Genomic DNA, 21,457 nt, shown 5'->3' with positions numbered 1-21,457 from the left:
TTAAAGACCACAACACATTTCTGTTTCCCTCTTCACATTTTCAGTGACCGAACCCAGACGCATCCTGAACACACCTGGCCCTCCGAATTGCTGCCCCAGGCGTAGACATCCCCGGCAGAGGACAGGGCGAGGGTGTGCTCTGCTCCTACAGCCACATCTTCAATGAAGATCCCTGACAGGGCCGGAACCTGCTGGGGACGATTGTGGTTCCGGGCTCGCCCTTCTGGCAAGCCAATCAGCCGGTCTGGAATGAAGGACACCCTGGATGTGCCACAGGCAGCCCTGGCGGGAGCTGGGCTGTTCCACAAAAGGTCTCCCCCAGCACCACCCAGGCTGAGGCTCAGGAGGGCTCCGCTGAACTTACCCTGCCCAAATGTGTATACGTGCCCATCCTTCGTCAAGGCAACCGAAAACTGAGTTCCACAGGCAACTTTTTTGATTCCTATTCCACAAAGAATATCTACTTTCTGAGAAAGGGACAGAAAAAAGTTAACTTCTTTGTATTTTAATGGTAACCTCATTTAAAAAAAAAAGACAGACAACACAACAGTAGTATCAGAGATGTGACATTCAAAGCCATCAAATTAGCATTACTTCGTTTTTATTTTTCATTTCTATTCAGGGGGCCGTGCAGTGCTTGGGAAGCCGAGTGACTTGCACACTTCTTGCCTCAGAAGTTGTGCCACCCTGAGCACAGCACACCGGTGCTCATCTATCGAGGACGCCCAATGGGACCGGAGCAAACATGCCGAGGGACTCCGCTCCTTCTTCCACAATGAGCAATTCAAGGATGCTGCAGTATCCACGCCCTTCAGCTCTCATTAGAAGCAATGAAGAAAATAAAGCCCCCGTTATGAGGGAGTAAGTCTAGGCTGGCTGATCAGATTTATCAGCCCCATCCTAGTATTTATTTTATTTTATTTTATTATTTATTCGATTGACTGACTGACTGATTTTATCCTGGAAACAGCCTTGCTCAGGGCAGTGCAATCTATTTCTGAGCAGACCAGCGAAATGCCTGAGAGGTGAGTGCAGCTTCATTTGTGTGGACTTCTTCCTGTCAGGCCCGAGGCCAACGGCATTCAGCCTGGGGCTGCACCAGCCCCAGCGTTCGCTTTTATGGCCTGCGGTTTCATTTACTGCCATGCCCGGGGTCCGCCAGGACCGAGCGAGTAGACAAATCAAAGAGATCAGTATTCTATTACCGAAGCGATGTTCAAGAGGACGCACTACAAGCCGCAGATCACAGGCAATGGGAGGTAGGAGTAAGGATGTGGCGGGAGGGATGCTGCTGCAGGACTCACCTGTGGCGAGGATTTTGCAGTCGAATTCCCCAGGCCCAGCTTCCCATAGTCCCCGTCACCAAAAGCCCAAACCATGGAACCATCAGTAGAGACGACGATTGTGTGGTTTAGTCCACAGGCCACCTAATGATAAAACAGAGTTACGAGGCTAATGAACGAGCCCGCGTGACTTGGGGGGCGGCGAGTCCAAGGGCCCTCTGCCCCAAGGGAAACACATTCACAGATGTCAGGCAACTTTCACACGAACGTTTGTTTCGTGTTTACTAGATCAAACCCTCTGCTCCTGTGGACTTTGGGGAGGAGGAGGACCGGGGCAAAAATGCCACGCCAGGAACCCAGTGGCAGTTGAGCCACACAGAACAGCAGCAAAAAAGCCCTAAATGTAGCTTGGCTAGAATGCCTGCTCTAGATTCCTGCTGGAGCAAGGAGGAGACAGACCAGAACAGAAAGCAGCTTTTCCAGTTACATTTCTGAAGAAAAAAACACATCTGAGGAAAAGGGAAGGAGCAATTTTGCTCTGCAAGCCACACCTCTCCAATCTGGTAGCCCTCCAGCGCCGTCACTCTCTCGGGAAGCTTCTTGTTGGATGTGTTTCCTAACCCCAGCCGTCCGTAGTCGCCGTTCCCGAACGTGAACAGTTTGCCATCTGCAGTCACCACGGCCGAATGCTTAAAGCCGCAGGACATCTGGGGGAAAACAGCACAAGCTCTGATCAAATGCAGTGGATGAAGATTTGCAGAGCTGTTTCAACCCAGCCTTTGGACAACTTCAGACTTTGGACCACCTGGCCTGAATCCAGAGCTGAGATTCCCTGGTCCTTGCAAAAGCCACCGGGTTGATCAAGGATCCCACCTTCGGCCCGCTTGCCATACCTGCACCACCTCTTCTCCTTGCAAAGCTTCGATCTGCCTCGGCCGGCGTTGCCGGTCACTGTTTCCGTGGCCCAGTTTGCCATAATCTCCGTCTCCCCAGCTGAACACTTCCCCGCTCTCCGTCAAAGCCATTGAATGCCCATCAGAACCACAAGATGTCACCAGCTGGGTCACAACAAAACCTTCACCACAAGCGGAAGAACAAAGACAAGAATAAATAGTTCCTTCCATCCAATGTCCAAAAAGAAAAGGAAAAGCCACAACACACTCCCTGAGTCTTCCCCTTTGGGGGGATTCTTCCCTGGGGCATGATCCAGGCCTCCCTCCCCAGGCTGTTGGGGGCACCTCCTGGGTTCCTCTCCAAACTCGCCAACTGGGACCAGGCCATCACCCATCCCTCTGGCATGTGGGCCGTGAACAACACAAACCTTTGTAAAGGCCCTGCTCTCGAGGAGAGGGTCTGTGACAGGCTCTCCTGATGAGCCTGGGTGGAACTTAGTTCCAGACTGCTGCAGGCCAGTCTATCTTGGAGTTGGTTGCCCTCTCTGGGCTCTGGAAATAGTCCAGAATCCTGGCACTACCAGGCTGCTGCTGGAACTGAGGGCCCTGCTTACCGGTTGCCATGATTTTGCTTGATCTGCTGGTGCAGAAAGTTTTGGGAACGGAGCTAATCATGAATAAATGTAACTCAACAAAATCATTTGGTCAAATACGAGACACTGACCACATCTTCAGTGCTGAAATACACAATTTACCCTGCAGAGCTGAAATCACAGTAAGCACGTGAAGATCGTCAGAATTCCCTTGTCCCAGCCGGCCGTAGCTCCCTTCTCCGCACGCCAAAACCGTTCCATTTGCTTGAATCACGAACGTACAGTTTTGGCCGCAAACAACCTAATGTAATTAAAAGGAAAAAAGTCATTACTTAAGGTAACAAAAACCTACAGCTGAACAGGTGCAAAGGCAAAACATTCGGTTTCTAATTTGTACCCTGACATAAAAGAAGACCTAGGAAAACCATGTTTTGTAAAGGTATGAAATAACGTCTCAGTGGAAAGTCACTCCAGAGCCCTGGCAGCAGAAGGGAGGGGACCAGAGTCAGCTTCGGGCTGGGTGGCCTTCTGGCAGCTCAGAGTGTCCTCTGGAAATGAAACAGGACATCCCTGTGCTGTCAACAAATGGGAAGCAGGATTTGGAAGATGGGGGTGTGCACATTCCTCACTTTAGTAACCGTTGCTTTGCATAAAGGAATTTGGGCTTTGCAAACGTGGCAGAGTGTGTACAGCCTCCCCATAAGAGCACCAGATTTGTGGAAATGTGACCGGCCTATCTGGACAGTCTTCTGCTCTGCGTGACTTTCCCACTGGCACCTCCAGGAGGTGCTCACAAAAGCGTTGGCTGCAGAAGGGGACAGAAACGTTTGGGGAGCTCCTGGCAGTTACCTGCTGCGCTTGTGAGAAGGAGGGGGCTGAGACGGGCACCAGGACATTCCTTCCGGCCTCTGCAAGCTGCCCGTGCCTTCCAGCTCCCCAGAGGCAGACGTCACACTTTCCCCCAAGGTGCCAATCCTAAGGGGCAGCACAACAGAGGGTTTTAGAACAGGATCCTCTTGTTCGGCTCTTTCCAATCCATCAGCCGTGGCACTAACCTCCGGTCGTGATGTGGCCCAGGACATGATCTGCTCATCCATCCCGTTAATCCATTTACCGTTATCCTGCAAAATACACAGTTCTTCTATTATAGCAAAGCCAGGAGCTGGGCCAGCTCCTTGTCAACCACGTACCTCAGTCCATCCCGTGCCTGCTTGCTTGAAAGGAAGGCCTGAACTGGCCTAGGGCAGCTTATGCCATTATGGTACCCCAACCTGTAGTTTCAGGCAGGGCAAGAACCTGCAGCCCAATCAGGCAGCTGCAGAACCTGACTGAGTTTTGCACCCACGCCCCCCACTTCATTCCTAGAGCTGCAGGAGGCGGCACTCAAAAGTCCCGTCTCTTTTCCTACAGACGTCCTCCTCGCATTCCACGTTCCAGCGGCTGCACCACAGAAAAGAAGCTGCAGAGCAAATAGCTCCAGTCAACTCCAACAAGCGGCGCGCACACGGGGGTGTTTTGGAAGCACTCAAACAGACCGGGTTGCATTGCCACACGCAGTGCACTGTTACCATCAGGAGGGCCAGCTCTTCCTCCGGCACCGGCTCCAGGTCCGGGACAGTGAAGGAGTCCGGGAACGTGGCTCCCTTGGCCAACGCTTCTGCCGCCTTGACTGTCGTTGAGAAACACTCCAGCCAGGCCCACTCGGTTGGGTTCCAGCTCAAAGTGTCTGGCGGGCAGGCCTGGTGATGTGGAGGGAGGGGCGGGTTGCACAAGAGCTGGTCCAGGTGGAGCCCCACAGCCAGGGAAGCCAAGCACTGCATGTATGGACTGTGAACAAGCTGGTCTCCACAAACCACGTAGGGCTGAGAGTGAGAGAGAGAGGAAGCGTTGCACCTACGTGTGCCCACAACGTTATCGTTTCGAAATCATCGTTCTTGAAGCTCTCTTAACTGTGCTAACATCAAATTGGTGTGTTCTCGTTTCTGATGCCAACAGCGTCAGAGTCTCCCTCTAAGCGCATCAAATAACTGAGCGTTCTTTAGAGAATACCCAGCTGATGCAAAAGAAATAATGCATAGCCATTTCTCCCGAATACACTTTATTATTTGTTTGTTTGTTGTCCTATTTCTTTCCTGCACATCTCATATTATGACGACTCTGGGCAGTTAACAGTAAGATGCCGTCCGACAGAATGGACAGGCAGATTAGCTTTCATCAGCATAACAGCATTACTATGGGACAGAGTAACAAATTCAATTTCAAATGCTTCTTCAAAAGGAAACTGTTACAGCAAAAAGCTGTGTGAATGGGGTGGTATAGAAATGCGGTCAATAAATTAAGGAATGAGTATCTAAGCAACCTAAACTCGCACAATCATCTGACATACCCTGGTAACTCTGGAGTAGTTACTGGAAAACGAGAAATAGGTTTAGACCAAGTTAAATCTTCCCGAATGGTCTCCACGCAGTTCATCAGCTTTGCACTACCGCTTCCTCTTAACAAGCACCCCCGTTCCAGTTCTTCCTACCTTTTCGTAAGCATACTGTTCCTGAAGCATTATGGGCAGCCGTTCCAGGAAAGCCCTCATACAAGGGGCCATGTTTAAGCCAAAAATGCCCTGTTGTTTCAAAGCAGTCCTGCATGTTGCCAAGACGTGGTTGGAAGAGACCCATTCTGAAGTGCAATTCACCACCAGGACGTCCTACCAAGAAAGGAGGAGACAGCCACACTTCCTGAAATACCTTGCTCCGACAACCATAAATCGATAATCCAACATGTGAATATAAAGGGAGGTCCGGACACAGCCAGGGAGAGATCCAACAGCTGGACTTGGTCTCTGCCGAGCCTCCAGGGGAGGGAAGCCAGGCCTTCAGAGGCTTACTCGGAGAAAACGAGCATTACCTTAGATCTACTAGAACAAGCAGCAACTCCAACCTCAGGGATCCAAACCACGGTCTGAATAGCTCCAGAACCGATCACCACACTCTGCAGGACGGACCCATCCTAAACAGGAAGTAGCAGAAAAATGGATTACGTAAGCGCAGGCATTGGGCTATGCATGGCAAAAAAGGTATCAACAGCAGAAAAAAATGGGGTCAATTTAGGGACTGCCCAACTTCAGAGCCAAGTTTGCATACAACAATCAATCAATGGATTATCTAAAACAAGTCTCTAAACCGGAGCCTGGGCAGCAATGTCCGTGTTATTTTTAACTGCTGAAGGGATGACTGAAAATTGGCTTGGCTGTGGCAGGCTGCTTACCCGTAAAGACCAGATATTGATTAGGCCCCCGAGTCCCCCAGACACCAAGGTCAGTCCATCAGAACTGAACGTCATGGTCCGCACGGGTGTGATATGTCCTTTCAGCTGATAAATGCACTTGGTCTCTGCTACTTTTCTGTACGCCTCCTGGAAATGAAGAGTAAGAAGACCCTCAGACCTTTTAATTCTAAAAATCTGAAGAACTAGGACTGAAATGTATCTCTTATTTACATACCCCAACTATTTTAAAACATGGCCATTCGTTTAACTAATGTGTGCAAGCCAGCTTTCTTAACATGTCCTCTGTGCTGGACTAGTTTCCATCATCCCTTCCAAGCACAGGACTCTATGAGTGATGTCTTAACACAATGGAGGAAGGCCACGTAAGGTCCTGAGCATGAAGATGGAACCAGCTCACTGAATTACTAGTCCAAACGCTGCAGGATGTCTTGGCTTGTCTCTGCCTCTTAAACAGATGCCTTCCTAGACAAGACAGCGCTTTCTGGTCTGCCTACGAGTGAGCACCAACTTGTGGTCTTCACCTTGCTGCTGATTTCTTCATCCCACCATTCTTCTGAACAGCTAAGGCTTGATTGCAGGAAGACCGACTCATCTTGGGGAACTGTCCAAACACAAACCAAGCCATTCTGGCATCCACTAAACAGAAGTTAAGAGAAGCCGCATTGAAGAATAACAGTTCTGCACTCCACAAAGTCGTACTTGCAGATCACCTGGAATCTACTGCGGGCTGTAAATGCTTGAGTCATAATTTTTAGTCTTGAGAACTCTAATTCTCTCTCAACATTTTCTCTCCCTACACAGATGGCAGTAGATGGAAACAAGGAGATCAGGAGGGAGACAGCATAAAAGCCAAAAATGGTACATCCGTGAATCTTGAGTCCAAAAGGGTGAGCCTACTTTGTTCTCTTATATTTAGCAGAAAATCTGCATAATATTTTGAATTAAAAAATAGAGGCAATATAGAATTCATTCTCTTAAGTATAACCAAGTGCCATTTTAAAAATAAGTAAATGCAGAAAGTTTTAGAAACCTGTCAAAAAAAAGCAGAATTTCTGTCACTACTAACAGACCCAACGAGAGTCAAACGTTCCAACGTACGTGGCCAGCAGAAGCTGCATCTTCGGGCCTTTTCCCAGAAGGCTGCACCAGACAATGGCATTCACCACTGCCTGGTGGGAAAGGGTGTACAAATGCCGCCAGCAGCTCCCCGAGGACCCCCAGAGCTTGACCGACTCTTCCTTTGCACACGTCATGAGAATCTTCCCAGCGGGATCCCATTTCATGCTGACAATGGTGTCCTGCAGAAGGAAAGAAGCACAAATGATTACAACGGAGCACAGTTTCAGAAGAAACGGGGGCTGGAGTGCCAAGTTTCTGCAGAACCCAGCTTTGCTTGAAAACCAAGGCATCTTGTTCTGTGGCATCCTGACAGCTTTTGGTTTCATCTTCCAAAGCAGAAGACTGTCTGCGGTACCTTGTGTGCATCCACCAGGACAATCCCTCCTGTCTCGCGTGGTTCTCTTGTGCCTATCAACAACTTCCCATCCATGTAGCCGACGGCAAAAGGATTGTCCTCGCTGAACCAGGCAAGGCAGGTAACCGACACTAAAGACAAGAAAAAGATGGCTGTTACCTTTAATTGTTTAATTCCTTTAAACAAACTGCACTTTATAGCGCAGAAAGGAAATACGTGAAAACAATTCAGTGTCTTTGGGGAAAATCTTGTCGTATGTTCATCAGTTTTTCAACAACCAGACGTCTAAGGCTTCATTCCCAACGTGCAGGACAGAAATATTCCTGACTCCTCAACATCCATTCAACTGAGGAAACCACGGTGCCTCTCAACAGTGTGAATTGGAGAGGGAGGAATCACTGGGAAGCAGGGTTGGATCATACAGTTTAACATGGAAAAATGGTGACCAGCCATGAAACACATTATTGCTAAAATATGACTAGGAAACCTACACCACGTTCTCTCTTGCCCTCTTGGGTCAAAGTAACCCTCCCAGCTTCACCACAAAAAGATCTGCAACACTGGGATTTGGCAGCTACCTACCATCCTTCCTGTAGCAGTGTTCCAATTCAATTCTGTGCATGGTGGAAACATCCAGAACTTCAATTAGCCCCAAAGACCCATCCATCCGCCCAACCAGCAGGAGTTCTGGAGAATCTCCTGTCCAGGCTGCAGAGGGACTTTCTTCAGGCCAGGTGAGAGCAGAGACCCAATGCGGTTGAATGTCCAGGAGCCCCTTTCCTCCTAGGAACACAGATTGGCACGTAAAGACCCCGCTTCCCTAACCCTGAAAGACCATGGCTCCAAGAGTCATCTTTCATTTCTACGGTACATCTGCCAGCCAGATTTTAACAATACATTGGACCAGGCAGATCAGCTGATTAACAACAACACGGCAGAAGGGAAGTAGCAGAAGAACCAAACTGGACTGCTGGCACTTGACAAAACAGATCCCTCCACAAGAAAGGAACGGCCACATCCACAGACGGTGGGATGGAAGAGTGACTCGGGTTTATGCCTTCTATCTCACTTTCTCCCATTTCCCTATTAGCAGCTGGTGGTACCACGGCTCACGGACGAGCATGGTAACCACGAACAATGGAAGTCTGCACTGCAAGAATCCAGTTACTTTCACGCTCTGCCCTGAAGAATAAGCTGCTGCTTAGAATCTCTGAAGATGCCAAGCAGACCTCCAGCAGGAACCTTAGCCATGTCTGGCTCTCCAGCAAATGAGGATTGCCTTCAGTTTTGCCTCATTACATCCTTTAATGAATTCAACAACTGTAGAACTGCCTCTCTTCAGCAAAGGATTTTTACCTTGTCGTGGTGCTGGAGCTTGAGCACCTCAATGATGCCATGAGCTAAACCGTGAAGGGCCACCCAAGACGGGAAGGTCGTGACAGAGGGGTCAGACTAAATGCGATCCCTGGGGAAGGTCATGGCAACCCACCCCAGTATTCTTGCCGTGAAAACTAAATGGATCAGTACAACCAGAGATATGTCGGTATACTATCGGAAGATGAGACCCCCAGGTCGGAAGATGGTCAAAATGCTACTGGGGAGGAACAGAGGATGAGCTCAACTAGCCCCAGACGTGATGACGCAGCTAGCTCAAAGCCGAAAGGACGGCTAGCGGCTGACGGTGCTGGTGGTGAACGGCGAATCCGATGTTCTAAGGATCAACACACCATCGGAACCTGGAATGTAAGATCTATGAGCCAGGGCAAATTGGATGTGGTTCTTGGTGAGATGTCAAGGTTAAAGATAGACATTTTGGGCGTCAGTGAACTGAAATGGACTGGAATGGGCCACTTCACATCAAATGACCACCAGATCTACTACCGTGGACAAGAGGACCACAGAAGAAATGGAGTAGCCTTCATAATTAATAGTAAAGTGGCTAAAGTAGTGCTTGGATACAATCCAAAAAATGATAGAATGATCTCAATTCGAATTCAGGGCAAGCCATCTAACATCACAGTGATCCAAATATACGCCCCAACCACAAATGCTGAAGAAGCTGAAGTAGAGCAGTTCTATGAGAATCTGCAGCACCTACTGGACAACACGCCTAAAAGAGATGTTATTTTCATCACAGGAGACTGGAATGCTAAGGTGGGCAGTCAAATGACACCTGGAATTACAGGTAAGCATGGCCTGGGAGAACAAAACGAAGCAGGACATAGGCTGATAGAATTTTGCCAAGACAACTCACTCTGCATAACAAACACTCTCTTCCAACAACCTAAGAGACGGCTTTATACATGGACTTCACCAGATGGACAACACCGAAATCAGATTGACTACATCCTCTGCAGCCAAAGGTGGCGGACATCTGTACAGTCGGTTAAAACAAGACCCGGAGCTGACTGTAGTTCAGATCACGAACTTCTTATTGCACAATTTAGGATCAGACTCAAGAGATTAGGGAAGACCCACAGATCAGCTAGATATGAGCTCACTAATATTCCTAAGGAATATGCAGTGGAGGTGAAGAATCGATTTAAGGGACTGGACTTAGTAGATAGGGTCCCGGAAGAACTCTGGACAGAAGTTGGCAGCATTGTTCAGGAGGCGGCAACAAAATACATCCGAAAGAAAGAGAAAACCAAGAAGGCAAAATGGCTGTCTGCTGAGACACTAGAAGTAGCCCAAGAAAGAAGGAAAGCAAAAGGCAACAATGATAGGGGGAGATATGCCCAGTTAAATGCAAAATTCCAGAGGTTAGCCAGAAGAGATAAGGAATTATTTTTAAACAAGCAATGTGCAGAAGTGGAAGAAGACAATAGAATAGGAAGGACAAGAGACCTCTTCCAGAAAATTAGAAACATCGGAGGTAAATTCCAGACAAAAATGGGTATGATCAAAAACGAAAGATGGCAAGGACCTAACAGAAGAAGAAGAGATCAAGAAAAGGTGGCAAGAATATACAGAAGACCTGTATAGGAAGGATAACAATATCAGGGATAGCTTTGACGGTGTGGTCAGTGAGCTAGAGCCAGACATCCTGAAGAGTGAGGTTGAATGGGCCTTAAGAAGCATTGCTAATAACAAGGCAGCAGGAGACGACGGCATCCCAGCTGAACTGTTCAAAATCTTGCGAGATGATGCTGTCAAGGTAATGCATGCTATATGCCAGCAAATTTGGAAAACACAAGAATGGCCATCAGACTGGAAAAAATCAACTTATATCCGCATACCAAAAAAGGGAAACACTAAAGACTGTTCAAACTATCGAACAGTGGCACTCATTTCACATGCCAGTAAGGTAATGCTCAAGATCCTGCAAGGTAGACTTCAGCAATTCATGGAGCGAGAATTGCCAGATGTACAAGCTGGGTTTAGAAAAGGCAGAGGAACTAGGGACCAAATTGCCAATATCTGCTGGATAATGGAAAAAGCCAGGGAGTTTCAGAAAAACATCTATTTCTGTTTTATTGACTGTTCTAAAGCCTTTGACTGTGTGGACCATAACAAATTCTGGCAAGTTCTTAGTGGTATGGGGATACCAAGTCATCCTGTATGCCTCCTGAAGAATCTGTATAACGACCAAGTAGCAACAGTAAGAACAGACCACGGAACAATGGACTGGTTTAAGATTGGGAAAGGAGTACGGCAGGGTTGTATACTCTCACCCTACGTATTCAACTTGTACGCAGAACACATCATGCGACGTGCTGGGCTCCATGAATCCAAGGCTGGGGTTAAAATTGCTGGAAGAAACATTAACCATCTCAGATATGCAGCTGATACCACTTTGATGGCTAAAAGCGAGGAGGAACTGAGGAGCCTCATGACGAAGGTGAAAGAAGAAAATGCAAAAGCTGGGTTGCAGTTAAACCTCAAAAAAAACCAAGATTATGGCAACCAGCTTGATTGATAATGGCAAATAGAGGGAGAAAATGTAGAAGCAGTGAAAGACTTTGTATTTCTAGGTGCGAAGATGACTGCAGATGCTGACTGCAGTCAGGAAATCAGAAGACGCTTAATCCTTGGGAGAAGAGCAATGACAAATCTCGATAAAATAGTTAAGAGCAGAGACATCACACTGATAACAAAGGTCCGCATAGTTAAAGCAATGGTGTTCCCTGTAGTAACATATGGCTGCGAGAGCTGGACCATAAGGAAGGCTGAGAGAAGGAAGATCGATGCTTTTGAACTGTGGTGTTGGAGGAAAATTCTGAGAGTGCCTTGGACTGCAAGAAGATCAAACCAGTCCATACTCCAGGAAATAAAGTCAGACTGCTCACTTGAGGGAATGATACTAAAGGCAAAACTGAAATACTTTGGCCACATAATGAGAAGACAGGACACCCTGGTGAAGATGCTGATGCTAGGGAGAGTGGAAGGCAAAAGGAAGAGGGGCCAACCAAGGGCAAGATGGATGGATGATATTCTAGAAGTGATGGATTCATCCCTGGGGGAGCTGGGGGTGTTGACGACAGACAGGAAGCTCTGGCGTGGGCTGGTCCATGAAGTCACGAAGAGTCGGAAGCGACTAAATGAATAAACAACAAGAACTGCCTATATTCAAGATGGTCACACTTAAAGTGTCCTTTTGATGAAGGGGGGATGCAAACGCTCTTTAGAAAACCAGTCACGTTCATTAAGCAGTCTAACTGAATGGCTAAAAAATAAACTGAAAAAGTATTGGGGGAGCTGAATACCTGATCATTATTGGCCAGAGTAACGGTTGGATTATTTCATTTTTTAAAATGAAATGCTTGTCACAACTTAATTCTGCTTGGTTGCGTCTCACTAAAAACCTTTGACATGAAACAATACACGGCTCATACCGTTGACCTGCCATATGTTCACCATCTTCTCCAGGGCTCCAGCCAGGTACTTGCCACTGATACTCCAACAGGCGAGAGAAAAACTGGGGTCACTGGGGGACCCCAAATTTTCTTCTGCTTCTCCTTCTCTGCAAGACAATGCAGACACAGCATTCAGAAGCAGCTCCCAGCAAGAAACAAGATACATCAGAATCAAGCCAGTTTCCCACTAGTCTTTATATCTCAAGCAGTAAAAAACACCCCACCATCCCTCAAGCTTTTATAATCCCATGGAAGCCAACCCTTCAGGAAAATACTATTTCACACAGTATATTCTCTTTGCCACGCTAACAAACCTAGAGGAACCCAAAGCTCATCCCCGACAGACTTTCACCCAAACTTCCTTTCTGTTGCCCTGCACCAAAAGGGCCTCCTTTCATAAAGCCTACTCAGTTTTGCCCAGAGGGCCTCGGGAGCTGCCACTGGAGCTCTGCTGGTTAACTCAGCAGAGTCCGTTTTGCTCGTTTCTCCTACAACACTGTCCCTTCAGGTCAACTCCACCTAAATGCCGGCAGAGCCACTTACAGTTTGCTGAACACACAGGTCTGCTGCAATGAGTACTGCTTCTTGGTTACATTCCACACGCGGATGGTTCCATCACTGCCACTGGTTGCCAGAAGACCCTTCTTGTTGCACCAAACACAAGTCATGACCTGTTTTAGAAAAAGACGGGGAAACATTTCAGCGGTGCTCCAAAGGCTAAGGGTCCTCTGTTTAATTATCAGATGTTCCTATTAAGCTGCTGCTGGAGTCCAGGGTAAAGTCCTGCCAGGGTAGCAAACTTAAAAATCAGTTCAATGAAATCTGAGCAAGAGATTTTATAGGTAGGTCCTCCCCAAATTTCTGTTGGGCCCCACCAGACCCAGGTTTCTTAGAAGCACTTTTGTAATAGAACCAAATTCAGTGCTTAGCATCATCCTGGCTGGGAATTATGGGGGTTAAAAACCAGGTCACCCAGGGGCACCAAGCTGCAGAAGGCTGTCTTGATGTGCGCCGAGATGGCCATCGGGAGAGACGCAGTCTCCCAGCCGGAAGAGAGGCGCCAGTCGGAGTCGGGGAGTTACCCTGTTCTGGTGAGCCTCCAGTTTGATGAAGGAGCACTTCCGCAGGTCCCCTCCCATGTCCGCCAGGGTCTGCGGGCTGCCTTGGTTATCGCGATCGTGAGCGGCTAGAGTCCGCACCAGCTGCTGAGCGGCCCACTGTCTGTGCTGTGAGGACAGCCGCGAAGAGAGGCAGCAAGCCGCCAGGGCGTTGGCCAGCTCCAGAGGGCCTACAGCGGAAGGATCACAGGGAGGGTGGGCATTCAAATGGGCACACACACCTGCTTGGACAAAACAATGAGATGACGCCCAGGTGAGCAACAGGAACAGAACGGCCGCACAGCTTCACCCATGACCTCCGAGCGAATGAGAACTGCGGAGGGACCACCGCCCTCCGTCAGCAGCAGTCCTCCCCGAGTGGAAAGCGACTGATGCACGTCCTATCTTCCCGCCACAACCTGCACTAAGAATTCCTCTTGGGAGACCCTATGACCGACTGCCCATTTGGAATTTTGCAGAAATCGGCCGGTCTCCGTGAAACAGCCCACCAGAAAGACCCCAAAAGACGGTCCTCAACTTTTTCTGACAGCAGCCGAGCAGTGCCCTTCCCCTCCCATCTACCAGCATCTCGGACTGAGAAGCCAGCGCACACAATCTGGTGCAGCACTCTGCTCCCTTAGCCAGCACCTGCAACAGCTGCGAGTTCCCTAAATCGTTTGGAACCGGCCTCCCAAGAAATCTCCCTCTTGGGGAAGCAGATGCTGCGCTGGGGGAACCCCGAGGGGAAAATCTCCCTCCTTTCCCCTGGAACCAAAGGGAGGGCATTCGTTTTGTGAAAAAGCTGAAAAAAGAACCAGCCTCCCCCCCCCCTCCTTGGACCTTCTGGCCTGCAGTGACTGTGCCTTAAGTTAAGCTAGCTCAGCAAGTATTGGGGGGGGGGGGGAACAGCTTGTCCAAAACACGGTGGGTGCATTTTCCTTCTTACACACTGAATAAGCCGTAGGGAACATTTGGAGTGGCTGGGTGATGATCATACAGCCTTTTAATCATCAACAAAACAGTTAAAGAGAAACCCACAAGCGGACTTCTGGGGAGAGATGGTCAACGGAAGATGGCTTTGTGAAGAAGCAGAGCCAACGTCTGCGGACGTTTTTAAGGAACCGGCCAGTAGGTCGGCTCCTTCTACCCTCTCTGGGTAAGAGAGAACGATGCGCAATTGCCCGAGCGGTTTCTCTTGAGCAGTTTCTCTTCGTGGCCGTTCCTTTTGCTCACAAAGAGACCCCAAGGCAGCGACCTGGGGGGTGGGGGGCTGAAACGGGGGAATTTGCCATAACTGTGAAATGGTTTATACTTGTGATGAGGGTGAGAAGTCACTTTCCTAAAAGGGAAGATTTTTATTTTTTTTCTTGCATTCCTTTTTTTCCCTCTTCTTTTTCTTTGCATTATCTTTTATTGTTCTTTTAAAAACCTTAATAAAGTTATTGGAGTAAATAAGTATAAGCAGGATTCCATTTTGACAAGAACTGAAAAATTCATCTGCAACCTTTCTTCCAACACCTGAACCACAATGCCACACCAATGCAATCCTACCAACAAAAACTTAAGGGGACTCAGCCTGCATCTACTCTGACACAGTGAGAAAGCATCAAGAATTCCTCTAGAGAGGAAATGAGACCATTGTCTTTCAAATTAACTACCTTTCTTTTCAATTTCCGCTTTATCGTAACTGGGCCTCAGCTTGGCCCCCTTGTCCGCCAGCAAGGCCACGAGGGCCTGAGTTACGACAAAGTTGGGGGACGTTACAAGTTTGTTCTCTTCTGCTATTCCTCGCAGAAAACTCGGCAAGAATTTTCGCTGCACGGGGTCATCCACTGTAGTTAAATTGACACCAGTTGCTGCTGAAATCAAATTCTAAAACAAGGAATTAAAGCAACGATCAATACAGATGCTTTTAAATGCACACACTCTTTTCACTATATTGATTTTTCAACAAGATATAGGAACCTTCAAAATGTATCCCATTGACGAGGATTCAGAACTACATTCAACGCAAAATATGACTTGCAGTTCTGCTTTCGCTATGAATAATAAGAACATACAAGCCCAAAACAGGAAAAACAAATTATGCATTTATAGATTTACAAGGAAGTAGACTTGCTTTCCAGGAGACTGCAAACTTTTTGGGTACTTCACAGTTGTAATGTCCTAAATCCCACACTCGGGTATAATAGATTCCAGAAATTAAAGACATAATGGAACCCTATGATTCAAATATTCTTATCTAGGTTAAAGTGATCGTTAAGCAAAACAAACTGTATTCCCGTATTAAGCAATGTGTAATTATTTAAAAGCGTTTTTGTTTTACAGTACCACCACTGGGAGGTAACAATCGGGTTCTATTCATGTGGATTGTTACCCAGTGGTTCAACATACAGGGCAGAGAAAAGTTTGCTTAAGCCTCTAATTGCTCCTTCTGTTTTCTTGTTAGAAACAACTTCCTGCCTCCTGAAATACAGTATGCCTCATAAGCACCATTGGCACAAATCAAAACAAAAATCGTGTTCCTGCACCAAAGTGCTTAGGGGCTCAGAAGACCTTCGGCCAGGGCTCTTGCTACCCTGTTCCCTCCTCACAACACACCGCAGACATTCCCCTCACAGTCTGCTCCAGGCCAAGCAGGCAGGACTTCCGGCTTTTTTAGACAGTAAAAGACGGGCTGCTGCTTGGCACAGCCTGCGCGGCTGAGACAAAGAGCGTTCAGAGAGAACAGGTGCCCCCCCACCTGAGTACACAACTGAACCAGCAGCTTGGCAGCACTTGGAGCGTTGGAAGCCAGGCAGCCGACGGCCGTGCTCAGGTAGGCCAAGCAGGAGATGGGCTTGGTCATCTGGCTCTGGACGCCCCGCGGCCTCTCGGAGGAGCCCACCACAGAGCAGGGACTCGTGGAGAGGCCTGCCCTCCCTGCCGCGGCCAGGCACATCAGGCGCACCAGGGTCCGGATGTCCGTCAGGCCCAGGGACTCAAGGCCTGCCGCGAGGCTGCAGCTGGACCCGCTGTGGAGGGGAGAAAAGGAAGGGTCAGAGGGGAGCTGCCCCCGGGCACGGCTGCTGGGCAAAGCCTCTCTTCCCCCTGTGCTGAAAGACTGAAAGCGGAGCAAGTAATCCCTCGCCAGGCCCTTCTGCCCTCCATCTCCCCAGGGTGGCCTAACACGTCCGGCCTTCCTCCCCAGCCCAGTGGAGCCACCCACCTGACGGAGAGCAGCGAGAGGGCTCTCATGACCATGGTCCGGGCCAAGAGGACCTGAGCAGCCGCCGTCACCCTCCTTAAAGCCATAATGCGGTCGTGGGGATTCATCAAGGCAGCCGCCTGTTCTCCCAGGGTGATTCTGCCCGAAGAGCTTTTCTCCACAGAGCCATGGCAGCCTGTAAGGAAGAGGGGCGAGGACAGGAAGGGTCACTGCAGGAGGTACCCTGGGAGCACCCGACTGATAACCTCGCAGGCCCTGAGGATGGTTTACAAAGGAAGACTCGGTAGGACAAAACTCCATGGCAGGCCCCGTGCAGGATGGGGCTTCCTTCGGCATCCTGCTTTCTCAGCAGACCAGTCAGAGGTGGGCAGTGCCCCCCTGGTCAATGCTGGGCACTTTGTACCCCCTCAGCTGATCCCCCCTCCCTCCCCATCTGTGGCAAGAAGCCTGCCTGCCTGCAACATGCTTCATTCCCTGAATCCTTTTACTGGATTCCATTCCTAGGAGCTGGATGTGGGACATGATGGGGTTTACATCTGCTCCAGCAGAGCTGTCTTATTGGAAGAGTAACCCACCCTGCCCTCTGCTAACCAGTGACCTTTCCATTATCCTTCCCAGGGAGCCGTCCTGTTTATCTACGTAAAAAGCCCTATTTCTGTGCAAGTCCCAGTCCCAGGGCTTTCCCAATCTTCCAGTCCTTGTCTTTTCTTCACATTCGAGAAGGGCGGCCAGGGCTTGGCGCCCACGGTGGCTTTCTGTGAGCCTTCCCTTCCCACAACAGCAACAAGAATCCCTATATCAAAGCAACCTTTGCGTACTGCCATCCAGGAACGACAACATCCCAACGCCAGGCCCGCAGGGAAACGGCGTAAGGCTTCAGGTGCTGACCTTCTACCTGGCTTACCTATCTGCATCAGCGTTTCCTCCATGCTATTGATGGCGGTGACCATGGCAACAGAGGCTCCCAGCGGATCACTGTCTGGGAACTGAACAGGTTCGGGCACAATGCGCCGGTCATTCAGCCCAAGGGGTCCCGCCAGCAGCTCAAATTCCTCTTCGCCCGTCAGCTTTTCATCCTCATCGACATCCAGCATGTCCCAGTCTTCTAGTGTTAGGAAAGCAAACTGCGGTTAGGCGTTACGTTTTTATGGAGACCCAAAGCAGACGGCTGTAGTGTTAGAAAGAGGTACCTTCATAGACACTCTCTTGCTTGCCTATTAGATCAGGAGCCTGACCTTTGTATCTGCACCAAAAAAAGAAGAAAGGTAACATTCAAATGCCCCATCACTTTAAGCAAGTCGTAAATAATTAGCTGTTTTCCAGCTGCTGACTTAAATAGGAAGAAACAATTAAGCAGAGACTTCCAGCAGCTTAATCAATGTGTTCTGCAGGGCTGGGAGGAGGTATATGGTGGATTAAGAAGCTGCCCCGCGTGATTCAACACCGGTAACAGAGCAAGTGTTCTAGCTGTACCTATCCAAATGTGCTTTTTTTTAATTGCCATAAAAATACTCTTAAAGTTCCAGTCAATGACAAGGCCAATTCTGCTTCTCATGGAAAAAGCCTACTAACAGTTTACTAAAGCTGAGCATATTTTAGACACTTGGTTTTATATCTCAACTCTGTGCGTGTGTTCCTACCAAGAGGGTACAAGGACATTAAACATTCTCTGTAACGTGTTGGACCAAAATGCCAACATTTTGAACACGGGCTCATTCTTCAATGGCCTACGATGACGGAAGTGTTTAAGATGTTCTCTCACAAAAGGATGAGAGGCTGACAAAGGATTTCACCAGCTGCTCAGGTTTAAATCCCTGGTGCAAATTACACAGCCTTTTCTGTATACAAAGCTGCCACGTGCTTAATCTTTGCTCATCCAGCTCCCAGATGTATAATCCGGCCACCTCTCTGCTGCCCCAAAGCTGTTCAAGATTGTGCTGCTGAACTTCCCAAATGAGGGCAGTCCAACTTCCAAATGATTTTTGGCCACAGGTGAAAGGAAATAGGCAAGGGCAGCCTTGGGCAGCCTTAATACATCGTGAGTTGGGAAGAGGGGCAAAAATCCCAGTCCCGCTCTCTACAGTACAGAGACCAAGACATCACTGCCAGCAGGCCCATGGAGAGCTGGTGGGATGCTGATGGGAATCTAACCCAACCACTGGGGGGAGAGGGGAGGGTAAGCAGGCTGCCCACGCATCCTTCCCATCAGGAAGGGATATTCTAGACCACATTATCTCTAGTACCTTTCTGAGACAGATGTCTTAGATTTGCTCTTCAGGGCCAAGTATTTTTCTCGGCAGCTGCCGCACAAGAGGTAGTAAGGGTTCCCACTTCCACATTCACCACCAAACCACCCATCCACGTAGGAGCCGTTGCTACGATAGCCTTGACGGTTTGCGCTACGCCCGCAGCCCGGGTGGTTTCTTTTCATGTGTTGATTGAAGCTGACAACACTGGATTCACACAACTCACATACTACCACTTCTTCCCTGTCTTCAGATTCACAAACATGCTGCACAACATAATTATGCAGTTATTGTCACGTACAAAGAAAAGCCTCGCATTGCTACTTTTTCAGGACCATCACACCCACAGTTAAAACAAACTGATTTAAAGGGCACATTAAAACCATACAGAAGCAATTTAGCATATTCATGTGGATTTAGCACAAGAAGCTCACAAAGCAGTCAACAAAATGCCATTCAGAAGGGTTCTTGCTCTTGTCGAACTTTTACTAGGCAAAATGGTAAGAGATCCCAACAGACATACACTGCGTGCACAATTATTAGGCAAGTCGTATTTTTGAGGATGAAATTCATTATTGAACAACTACAGTGCTCTCGGTCAATCCAAAATGTTAATAAACCTCAAACTTGAATATTTAAGAAAGTAAAAGTGAGGTTTTGGCTTTCTTAGGAGCATATCTATGTGTGCAGAATTATTGGGCAACTAAATGAAAAACGAAAATTCCCCCATCTCACTCGTTTATTTTCATCTGTTAAAGTGAGAATAATAAACAAACAACTCAAAATTTACAAATAAACATTTCTGACATTTCAAACAAAAAATCAGTGACCAATATAGCCACCCTTCTTTGCAATAACAGTCATAAGCCTTCCATTCATGGAGTCTGTCAGTTTCTTGATCTGTTGACAATCAACGTTTTGTGCAGCAGCAACCACAGCCTCCCAGACGCTGTTCAGAGAGGTGTCCTGTTTTCCTTCACCGTAAATCTCCCGTTTGAGAAGGGCCCACAAGTTCTCAATAGGGTTTAGGTCAGGTGAGGAAGGCGGCCATGTCATTATTCTTTCATCTTTGAGGTCTTTACTGGCTAGCCACACAGTGGAGTACTTCGATGCATGCGATGGAGCATTGTCCTGCAGAAACATCATGGTCTTCTTGAAAGATGCAGACTTTTTCCTGTACCACTGCTTGAAGAAAGTGTCTTCTAAAATCTGGCAGTAGGTTTGGGAGTTGATTTTGAGTCCATCTTCAACCCGAAAAGGTCCAGCTAGCTCATCTTTAATAATACCAGCCCATGCCAGTACCCCACCTCCACCTTGCTGGCGTCTGAGTCGAAGTGGAGCTCTGTGCCTGTTACTGATCCAGCCACGGGCCCATCCATCTGGTCCGTCAAGAGTCACTCTCATCTCATCGGTCCATAAAACCTTTGAAAAATCTGTCTTCAGATATTTCTTGGCCCAGTCTTGCCATTTCAACTTATGTGTCTCGTTTAGTGGTGGTCGAGTTTCAGCCTTCCTTACCTTGGCCATGTCTCTGAGCACTGAACACCTTGTACTTCTGGGCACTCCAGGTAGGTTGCAGTTCTGGAATATGACGGCACTGGAAGATAATGGGTTCCTGGTAGCTTCACGTTTGATTCTTCTCAAATCTTTGGCAGTTAATTTGCGTCTTTTTTTCTCAACACGTTTCTTGCGACCCTGTTGACTATTTGCCACAAAATGTTTGATGGTTCTGTGGTCACGCCCCAATATCTTAGCAATTTCAAGAGTGCTGCATCCCTCTGAAAGACTTTTTACAATTTTTGACTTTTCAGCGTCAGTTAAATCTCTTTTTTGGCCCATTTTGCCTGAGGAAAAGAAGCTGCCTAATAATTATGCACACCTTGATGGAGGGTGTTGATCTCCTTAGGCCACACCCTCCCTCATTACACAAATACACATCACCTGATATGCTTATATCCAATAAGCGTTCAGGTTTATACAGCTTGGAGGTGGAAAATATGCATTAAAAGGATATGGTCAAAATACCCACTTGCCTAATAATTGTGCACACAGTGTAGAGTCCCTCCCAAAAGATTAATGAAGCCTACAAGCTTCATCAGAGCCATTCTGACCTTGGCAGCTGCCTTGTGATGGATCTGACTAGGGAGCCACTGAAATTAGGATTGCCTACTTTGACTACCGGCTCTTTTCCAGGTCTTTTCTATCATCAGTTCCTCGTACCCACTAAATGGGGGGAGAGGGGAGGGATTAAGACTGGAAACTTTTTTCGTGGAAAACGGGGGCTCTATCCATCCTGACTACATGAACCCGACTGCATCAGTTTGGTGGGAGGTGGGAAAAGGAACTGCCTGCTTCTCATACACAGTTAACAGTTTCCTGATCAGTGGGAGCCTCTCAGATCAGCCCGACAGCTTTCTGAGTTGGGTCCACAGGGAAGACCTGTGAGAAAATGTCTTCCTGGCCCTACTTAAATGTCAGAGGTGCTCTTCCAACCCTTCCACGGTCTGCATAGCTTCAGCCATGCA

General features: G+C 48.2%; 2 protein-coding genes across 7 annotated transcripts in view; one reads left to right on the top strand and one right to left on the bottom strand.

Annotated features, from left to right (window-relative positions):
• RAB8B (RAB8B, member RAS oncogene family) overlaps positions 1–21,457 on the top strand; it is a 187,128-nt gene that overhangs the window by 87,225 nt on the left and 78,446 nt on the right. The window lies entirely within an intron of this gene.
• The window catches only part of HERC1 (HECT and RLD domain containing E3 ubiquitin protein ligase family member 1), a 72,785-nt gene that overhangs the window by 6,183 nt on the left and 45,145 nt on the right, over positions 1–21,457 (bottom strand). For all 6 annotated transcript variants that reach the window (XM_063313982.1, XM_063313978.1, XM_063313979.1 and 3 more), the window contains 25 exons: positions 18,930–19,198; positions 17,877–17,929; positions 17,591–17,791; positions 16,687–16,861; positions 16,222–16,492; positions 15,137–15,350; positions 13,464–13,669; positions 12,925–13,052; positions 12,361–12,488; positions 8,108–8,308; positions 7,526–7,656; positions 7,150–7,349; positions 6,573–6,687; positions 6,031–6,177; positions 5,671–5,772; positions 5,297–5,470; positions 4,338–4,631; positions 3,825–3,890; positions 3,619–3,744; positions 2,932–3,070; positions 2,177–2,358; positions 1,835–1,990; positions 1,305–1,427; positions 365–467; positions 75–244 (listed from right to left, as the gene is read on the bottom strand). In XM_063313982.1, the coding sequence (XP_063170052.1) occupies positions 75–244; positions 365–467; positions 1,305–1,427; positions 1,835–1,990; positions 2,177–2,358; positions 2,932–3,070; positions 3,619–3,744; positions 3,825–3,890; positions 4,338–4,631; positions 5,297–5,470; positions 5,671–5,772; positions 6,031–6,177; positions 6,573–6,687; positions 7,150–7,349; positions 7,526–7,656; positions 8,108–8,308; positions 12,361–12,488; positions 12,925–13,052; positions 13,464–13,669; positions 15,137–15,350; positions 16,222–16,492; positions 16,687–16,861; positions 17,591–17,791; positions 17,877–17,929; positions 18,930–19,198 (4,074 nt within the window). The remainder of the gene's footprint in view (positions 1–74; positions 245–364; positions 468–1,304; positions 1,428–1,834; positions 1,991–2,176; positions 2,359–2,931; positions 3,071–3,618; positions 3,745–3,824; positions 3,891–4,337; positions 4,632–5,296; positions 5,471–5,670; positions 5,773–6,030; positions 6,178–6,572; positions 6,688–7,149; positions 7,350–7,525; positions 7,657–8,107; positions 8,309–12,360; positions 12,489–12,924; positions 13,053–13,463; positions 13,670–15,136; positions 15,351–16,221; positions 16,493–16,686; positions 16,862–17,590; positions 17,792–17,876; positions 17,930–18,929; positions 19,199–21,457) is intronic.

The sequence above is a fragment of the Candoia aspera genome, chromosome 13, assembly GCF_035149785.1.
Source record: "Candoia aspera isolate rCanAsp1 chromosome 13, rCanAsp1.hap2, whole genome shotgun sequence".
Taxonomy (NCBI): domain Eukaryota; kingdom Metazoa; phylum Chordata; class Lepidosauria; order Squamata; family Boidae; genus Candoia; species Candoia aspera.
This window is presented reverse-complemented; position numbering and strand designations above follow the sequence as displayed.